This window comes from Phaethon lepturus, unplaced genomic scaffold (genome assembly GCF_000687285.1).
Source record: "Phaethon lepturus isolate BGI_N335 unplaced genomic scaffold, ASM68728v1 scaffold42182, whole genome shotgun sequence".
Classification (NCBI taxonomy): domain Eukaryota; kingdom Metazoa; phylum Chordata; class Aves; order Phaethontiformes; family Phaethontidae; genus Phaethon; species Phaethon lepturus.
The window spans coordinates 1-8481 of NW_010524862.1; the positions used below are offsets into that span (position 1 = coordinate 1).

Sequence of the window (8481 nt, forward strand, 5' to 3'; positions counted from 1 at the left end):
GGATGCAGACCCCACGCACACGTGTGTGCGTGTCCCCGGGATGCTCAGCCCTTGGCCCCACCCCCGGGGCGCAGGGACGGGGTCTCTGGGTGTTTCTTTCTCCCCTCCTTCCCGCTGCGTTTTCGGCAGCGTGGGAGGCCGCGCCTTCACCGACCCACCCCGGGCGACTCCTGAACCCCCGAGTGCTGGTGCTGGCTCAGCGCTCATTGCAACCTATTTGTGGCTCCTTCCCCCCCTCCGTGTTTCTCAGTGTTTCCTAGCAATGAGTTTCACTCTCCTTACATCAACGGCATCACCAAAACAGCTTGGGCTGGTCCCACGGAGAGCACGGCCCACCACGAGTAATTTTTGCACCGCCCACAGCCTTTCCCTTTTTGCCAGCCACTCCATGGCATCTGTGCCTGTTTCGGGCAGCCCCTGTCCTCCCAGGCCTCTTCTCGTGCACTCACCTGCGCAAGGACTGTCCCTCTGCCCCACGGCAGCTCCTTTCCAAAGACAACCTCACAGCAGAGATGAGAGCAGCACCTAACCAGCCCAGCCTGCTCCACCGCTGCGAGCAAGCCCTGCTGAAAACTGTCCAATTTCTGCCTCTGGCTCTTGGTTCGGCTCTTCGGCAGGTGCCATTTCCCCCACGAGTACTTACATGCAGTCACCACACCATCTTCCAACTCCCACTGCTGCTGCTCCTAAATGAGCTGAGCCACAAGATGCTGGAGCCCCACTTGAGCTTTCTCTCCCTGCTTGAGCACAGGTATTTAGCACACCCAAGTACAAAGTCCTAGAACCCAAGCATATGCACCTAGAACAAGGGAGTACAGTGCATGCTCCACTCACCACTGCTGGCTGCAGGCCAGGGGCTGTCGGCCACCCACGTTACCATGGGACCAGCCCCGGTGGCTCTCATATGTCCCCACAAGGGGCCCATGGGTTAAGTCTGGAGGCTGTTCCCCTGCCAAAGCCATGATACACACAGACGGGATTTGGAGGGCAGAAAAGCAGAGGGAGATTTCTGACAGCAAACGGATTGCTACCAAGGCAGGGCAAGACCTGAAAGACAAGTCGCTGAAAGACAAGTGGGTGAGTCTTTCAAGACAGTTGTTAACCACGAAGATGATTAACCCATGGAGCAGCTTCTCTACAGACAGCACAGGCTCTCCAACCCCAGGTGTCTCCTTCCTGAAGGCAGCCCCACAAGTTTGGCCAGCAGTTCCAAGGGGCTTCGGGCATCTCTGGCCCGCAGCAGCAGCACCAGGGGATGGAAGTAAGCCCTCACACAGGACAGGCAAAACTCTGCCCACACCTGACACTCTTCTGTGCTGGCAGGGCCCGGCTTGTGTCCCTACTGTTACATGGGGCACACAGAGCTCCTGTCACAGCCTCCAGCCCCAGAGCAGCCAGCACAGCTGGCAGGAACAGTGGCTTGGTTTGCCCTAGCAGCCTTCCCACGCCCCAGGCTGAGACGTTGCTGTCCCAAAACACACAGGACAATGGGGAGCAGAGCTGGGAAACAGGCAAAGGTCGGAGAGGCTGTGCAGAGGCAGCTGCCCTAGTCCCAAGGACAAACATCGGCAGACGTGAACACTTCCCCAGCTCCAGCAGCCCCACCGCTGCCCCAGCCTGTTGCATCCAGGTAGGAAGAGAGATGGGCATGCAGGCATGCATCCGCTCTGATGCAGCACTAACAGTACAGGGGCATCGATGTTTGCCCTGCAAAGGTGTGCTGGCAGCACAGCAGGACCAGGGCCTTGTGCTGGATACAGCAGACTGCAGAAGCATCGGCTCCAGGCTCTTTGCAGAGCAGAGGTAGGAGGACCTTGGTCTTCCCTTCCCCCAGGCAGCAGAAGAGCGGCAGGCCCAGCTCTCCACAGCCAGCTTCCCCATACTGCATTCACCGCAGCCAGGGAGAGGGGAGCAGAGCCAGCACAAAGTGTCCCCTCCTCTGGGACCTCTGCCAGGGCCCACCGGGACAGAGGGGCACTGTGGACTGGAGAGCCCTGGCACCCAGCAACACCCAGCCAACATCACACAAGGGAGCTGCTGGCCGGAGGACAGCCTGGGAAGGGGAAAAGCTTTGCTCCTCTCCCCTTCTGGTGCTCCCCAGCTGCACAATGGGGCCATGGACACCGTGTACGCTCCGTCTGCACTAAACTACCTGGATGGGAGCCAAAAGGCCCAAACCAGCTTGTGCCTGCGCCTCCAGCACACCTTGCATGGGGCAGCACCATCACTGGTAAGGTGCCTGGCAGAAGCAGCACAGAGCTGCCTGCTGCCTGCTCCAGCAGCCTCCTGCCTGCTCTGGGCAGCAAAGCAGAGCTGTGTTCCCACAGCCCAGAGAGGGCAGCCTCTTGCAGGCTGAGCAGGCAGCAGGGTTAAGCCCCCACAGGGAGAACACCACCAGGCTCCTGAAGCCTGGCAGGGACTTTACCAGAGACACAGAGGGAAATCTCTGAGCAAGGGGTTACCCCCAACCAGCACTTGCTCTCTGCAAGCCTCCCCGGCACACACAGGGCAGAGGAAGAGCTGCATCCTTGGACAAGAACCATATTTATTTCACGGACACAGAATTGCACTGGTGATCGATTCTACACACACCGGGGACACGCAGCAGCAGGGCCCCATGGGCTGGGCCGGGCCGCTGGGGGCTGAATTCACACAGAGAAATTCGTTTCTTCCGAGGGGCCAATCGATCAGCAGGGCAGGGCTCTACACAGCCGGGCTCCTGCTCCTGCTGCCTGGCAGCTCCCGCCCCAATCAAGGATAGAAACATTAAATAAATATGTACAGCACCTCTTGGGGCGGGCTGGAACAGGCTGGGTGGCACAGGGCTCAGTTGCCCATTTTTACTTTAGATGTCTAGAAAGAAAGAAAAGAGGTTAGGCCGTGCCCCACAAACCCCAGCCCAGCACCCCAGTCCCACCTATGCACCCCGGGACCATCCAGAAGCTGCAGGCAGCTTATCAGCCCCACCGATAAGACATGAGCATCACACAGGGTGCACCCAAGGTGACACCCTCAGTGACAGTCGCTCAGAGGGGCCATCAAAAGAGATCACACTGCTGCAAATAGGCACGGTATGCTGTGGGGAGAACTGTGCCACCCCAAACCTTGCAAGCAGCCTCCTCATCCCAATGCAGAGGATTGTGCTGGAGCCCAGGTGTGTCTCCCCAGAGCTGAAGAGCACCCAGGGTGACAGGCACCTTGTGCTCACATAAGCCTGGTGGCGCCAGGAGGTGGGTACCTGCAGGATAGCAACGATGACCCCAAACAGCCCTATGGCACTGCCAAAGATCTCCACAATCAGGATCTTGACGAAGAGGCTGGCGTTCTGGGCATCAGCCAGGGCAGCCCCGCTGCCCACGATGCCCACACAGACCCCACAGAAAAGATTGCATAACCCCACGGTCAGGCCAGCCCCAAACATGGAGAAACCTGTGAGAGAGGAACACTGCAAGAGCAGGGGGTAACCCGCTTCCACCTGCACCCAGGGCATGCTCCAGCAGCTCTGCCTCGAGCTGACAGAAGACCCAGAGCTGCCAAGCACCAGCAGCATTCTCCTGCTTGGGGAGCAGGGCTGCTCCAGGGTGCACCCCGGCTCCCACAGTGCCGCTCCAGGGTGCACCCCGGCTCCCGCAGTGCCAAGCCAGACGGTGACAGCGATCTGCTGCCACCCGAGGGAGGAACAGTGCTGCTGCTGGGCGGCACAGCCCAGCTGGGTGCAGGATGGCATCAAAAAGGTAACTAAAAAGCTGCTTTTTAGCAGAAGTGTCACAGGACCTTCAGACACCTGCAGCAGGCCATGGGCTGGGTGAGCCAGGGACTGAGCAACCCTTACCTGCATGGTAGTTCCTGGCTCCAATTGTCTCTGGGGTGACTCCAGAGAAAGGCTGAGAGAAAGCACAGGGCCTGGTTACTGGCAAGTCCGTGGTCTCTGGGAGAGGTACCTGTCCCCGATATGGCAGGAGGCAGCCACATTTTGGCCAGAGCTGGTCTCTGACCATGGCCCCTGGGTGGCTTCATGACATCTGCCTTGTGTGTGCTCCCCTAACCCGCTCTTCAGCATGGACAAGGGCCACTGCACAGACCACCAGCCCAGGGGCTCCGAAAGCCACAACAGTGTCCAAAGTCCCCAGAGGGCCACCACTCACAACACTGGACCATGCCCAGCTGCCCATCTCCACCGTGGCCCTGAGGCCAGCTCAGGTCCTCTCGTACCTCAGCCATGTTACTGATGACAATTGCCATGATGATCCCGTAGATGGCCACAGCCTCGCAGAAAATGATGCTGTGGAAGAAAGGCAAAGTCTGAGCACAGTGTCCCAGGCTCTGCTCCACCCCAAGCAGGCCCCACCACTTCATGCCCTGCCAGCCAACAGCCAGATCCTTCCATGGCCATAGCTGAGCTTGTCCCACTGCTGCCAAGCCAGAAAGGCAGCCCAGCCTTCCCACTGCTTTCCTCTCAAACAAGGGAGAGCTGCCAAGGACAAGGCCAGGTGCTGGTCATGCTGTGCCGCCCAAGGAAGCGGCGAAGACCCTGTGGGAAGCAAACCCAGGGAGCCCTGCCCTTCACCAGCCCCCTTCTGCTCCTTTGGGGAAGGGCTGTGCAAGTTCTGGCCAGGGGAACCCTCGCCTGGGGCAGGAAGCATGATCTCAGGGTGTTTGTTTTGAACACACTGGGCTCGTTCACTTTGTGATATCGCACAGTGACTCTTCAGAGCAGCACTCTGGTTCCTTCAGGGCTCTTTGTTTTGAAAGCAAACAGCTCAGCAAGGAACAGTCTGCCAACAGCACTCAGCTAGAGACAGGCTGAGAGCCTCTGCATTGGGCTGGGAGCTGCCCCACTCAGGTTCGTGTACTTACCTGACCAGGTTCTTGGTTTTAATCCGAGGGGCTTTGACTCCACCACCGATGATGCTGGAGCCCGTGATGTAAATCCCCCTGTGGCAGACAAGGGTGATTTGTGGAGGGTCTGGCAGTTGCTGAAGGATTCAATACGGAAACCAGGATCTTCCAGCTGAGCCAAGAATCAGGCAGCAGCTGGGGGATACCGCAGACTTGGCCTGTACACCCCCAGGGTACAAGTGGTCCTAAGCTCCATCACCTACACTAGCAGAACTGCTGAGGCACAACAGCCACCACTGCATGGCCTGGACTCAGGGTCCCTGCTTGCAGAGAGCCAGGGACATCCCTGCTTCTCCACTGCCATCGCAGACCACAAGGTGGTCTGCCCAGACACCCCAGGAGCCCAGCAACTTGGCCCCACTGCTGCAGTGACCCACCCAGCTCCGCATCACTGTATGTACATGCTGTTCTACCCCTGCTCTGCTGTGGGAAACTGCAGTATATAAGCAACTACCAAGGTGGCACAGCAGGAGCCTGCTGAGGAGCCAGCCCCACTCACCAAGCAGCTCCCACCACAGACAGGGAGATAGCCAGGCCAATGCCCAGGTTGGACCACATGAAAGGTGAGGTCTCCGTCAGGAACCTGGAGAGGAAGAAGTGCCCTGAGTTAGCACACAGGCTGAGCCCCTCTAGTCACGGTGCACAGCCCCGCAACAGGTACCCCCCACCCCATCATGCAGACTGAGATGGGCTGGGCTCTGCCAGACAGTGGGACAGAAGAGCCTTTCTCTGCCAGTCAGCAACCCAGGACCCTCTCCTGCAGGTACCGAGACCTTCCTCCCAAACCCTCACTGTGAAGGGGAAGCCTGGGCTGGGAGGCTGCTGGGAGAGGGAGTGGGCTGGGAGGAGAGGGAGTGGGCTGGGACAGAGGTGGGAAGGGTAGTGATGGCTACATCAGGACCCTCTTTGGAGCCAGCCACACATATGTGTGGGCTGCATCTATCCTGCGTCACAGGGAACACTGTAGCTCTTGTTCCCCTGAGATGCAGTGACCACTGCCTGTCGCTCAAAAGCAAGTGCTGTTCCCTGCCAGGCACTGCCAACACCGACCACCTCCTCACACAGCCCTGTGCTCAGTGCAGAGTACGTTGATATTTACAGGGAACTCACCAGGCCACATCGAAGCGGAATCCCAGGTCAAATATTGTGTAGCAGATCCCTGGAAAGCAAGTGTGACATGGGAACCTTCAGACAGGCACCAGTTACCAGCCTGGTGTTGCTGTTTCCTGCACCACCTGTGGAGCCCCTGGGCAAAGGCCCAGGAACACACCACAGCACAGAGGAAGGTTACGGGGAAGACTGGCTCAGGCATGCAGAGCTATGGGGGAGGGTGCCCCACCAAAGTCCAGCCCCAGCAACCCCAGCACTCCCACATCAGCGCAGGACAGAGACAGCCTGGACCCATGATACTCCCAGACCACGCTGCAGTCTTCACCGAGAAGAGGACTGCTGTGGCCATCACACCGATTTTCTGTTCCCTGACCCTGCTCCTCTCCTGTGCCGTATTGCAGCTGGGAGCCACAACCAGCACCCCTGCACAGCTGGAGCAGATGTAGAGGTGCTCACACTGAAACCCTGCCTTGCCCTGAGCTTGTGAGCAGGAAACACGGCTGCAAACCACAAGAGACGCTTGCTCTTTGCAGGACTTGCAGCGTGCAGCTGGAAAAGAGAGAGGCCTGGCCCTGAGGAACAGATAAGTGCAGGCAGTGTGGCACTGTCTGCTCCACACCAGATAAAGAGGGAGAAGCGACGGCTCTTTACCATTGCTGACTAGAGCCAGCAGCTGTGTGACACAGACCCCGTGCATGGCTGGAAAAAGAGGAAACAGGAGACTTCTGCTTAAAAGCAGCAAAGAGGCCACTGCATGTGTCCCACTGCTCCCTTCCCCCCAGAGTCTCAGCCTGGAGGCCGGGGTGATGGCAAGCCAGCTGTGTGCCCAGGGGCAGGACGATGTGCCCCAGGTTGTAGGAGTCCTTCCCCACCCACAGCCAAGACCTGAGAACAACTTATCCCATGGGAAAGCCTCAGTGCTGCAGCATAGGGAGACCTGCCAAGACTCACAGCAGGATGTCCCCATCGTACATGCGCGCTAAACACCTCCACAGGCGACTTGGGGCTCAGCACCCCATGCACCAGGACATACAAGCACTTCCATGCAAGCAAGTCCTGAAACAGGAAGCAGTAGCACTGGTCACTCCTCCTGTCCGCAGAATCGTGGTGTCCCCCTGCCCTGCAGGGACACACACAAATGAGGAATGGTGCCATCCCAGCCAGGGAATGTGCAGAGAGGCTGCACCTGGTCTCCACACCCAGCGACCTTCAGGGATGATCTCTACAGTGCTGGACCCAGCCAGCTTGGGACTTCTGTTTTAGCTTTGTTCCTTGGCTCACTGAGCAGGAACTGAACCCAGCCAGCCTCAGCTGCCCCCACTCTCCAGAGCAATAAAAAAGAGCTACATCCAGCTCAGGGCAGATCCTTGGGGCACGTTCCATCTCTTCATGAGCAGATGTAGCCTTGGATTCATATACAAAAGAAACAGGGTGAAGGACGCTCTCCTGGGAGCTCTGAAGGGCAGAAAAGAGCCAGAGCAGCAGGACCAGAGCACCAAAGCAGGGCTCAGGACAAGGACAGAAAGCACAAAGAGGCTCCACAGCAACACTGTGCAGAGTGAGGCTGCTTCCTGCTTGCTCCTTCTCTGAAAAGTGATTGCCACAGGGCAGGGGAAGTTAAAAGCATCTGGGCTCAGTTCATCAACATTTTCCGACAGTCTCAAGTTCACAGTGTGTGTCTGCGCTGGTGCGAGCCGCATGATTCAGAGAGCCCAGGAAGGCAGCCCTTGCCCCAGCACAGGGTTCACCAGGCCCTGGGAACACGAGGAAGTGAGACATCCTCAGCTTCTGACTTGGTCTCTCCCCAAATACTGAGGTGGGAGCCAAGGTCTCCCCAGCCTCTGCCTGGCTCATGGCCACTTCACCCTGCACTGTAGTAGGAAATAACCAGCAGCTCCAGCACAAAATCTTCCTGCTATCCCTTGGAATCATCTGCTTCCCAGGAAGCATTAAATCCATCCTCACTGCTGCTGTGTCCAACACCATCAACAGCAGAGCCTGAGCCACCACAAGCTGAAACATGGCCATGCACCATCTCTGCAATCATCTGGACAAACTCAAACATTTCCTTATGCTGCCACAGCTTGGCAAGGTAGGAGGGCGATCTCCTCCATCCAGGAGACATCAGCTGTCACAGCCTGAAAAACCAGGCACCTGCCTTAACCTACCCTGATATGCCAAATCCAAACACAACCACTGACTGCCACCAGCACCCTTCTGCTCTAGCACACACAGAAAAGCAAATCAACTGCTCAAGCCAGACAGGCTCTGAGCTGAAAGCTGTGCATCCAATGGCAGCTGACAGTTACACGGCGCTACTGGTGGACCAAGCCCTCTAAGGGAGCAGCTCAAAGCACCCAGGGGGTGATGTCCAGGCTGAGGAGCCCGACAGCGGAGCTCGCCGTGGCATGACAGGCTATGGGCCAGCCCTCCTGCCTCTGCCCAAGAGCAGCTCAGCCACCGGGGGACCGA

The 8481-nt window shown here is 58.2% G+C and overlaps 1 protein-coding gene across 2 annotated transcripts; it reads right to left on the reverse strand.

Moving 5' to 3' along the window:
* Positions 1–2528: 2528 nt before the first annotated feature.
* Positions 2529–6304, reverse strand: ATP6V0B (ATPase, H+ transporting, lysosomal 21kDa, V0 subunit b). 2 transcript variants are annotated; one of them, XM_010282574.1, is made up of 8 exons: positions 6301–6304; positions 6010–6058; positions 5399–5482; positions 4858–4935; positions 4213–4282; positions 3833–3884; positions 3239–3429; positions 2529–2853 (listed from the first exon to the last, which is right to left on the reverse strand). In XM_010282574.1, the coding sequence occupies exons 1-8, from the start codon at positions 6302–6304 to the stop codon at positions 2827–2829; spliced, it is 555 nt and encodes a 184-aa protein (XP_010280876.1). In that variant the 3' UTR covers positions 2529–2826. The 2 variants fall into 2 exon arrangements, with proteins under 2 accessions (XP_010280876.1, XP_010280877.1); XM_010282575.1 differs by lacking the exon at positions 6301–6304 and having other exon boundaries at positions 6010–6068.
* Positions 6305–8481: the final 2177 nt, after the last annotated feature.

Excerpts from the sequence above, each read along its gene's own strand:
- ATP6V0B (XM_010282574.1), bottom strand. Across the intron at positions 4,936-5,398 it reads TCTGTGGTGGGAGCTGCTTG|GGGGATTTACATCACGGGCT; the intron begins GTGAGTGGGGCT and ends TGTCTGCCACAG. Across the intron at positions 2,854-3,238 it reads TCATCGTTGCTATCCTGCAG|ACATCTAAAGTAAAAATGGG; the intron begins GTACCCACCTCC and ends CTTTCTTTCTAG.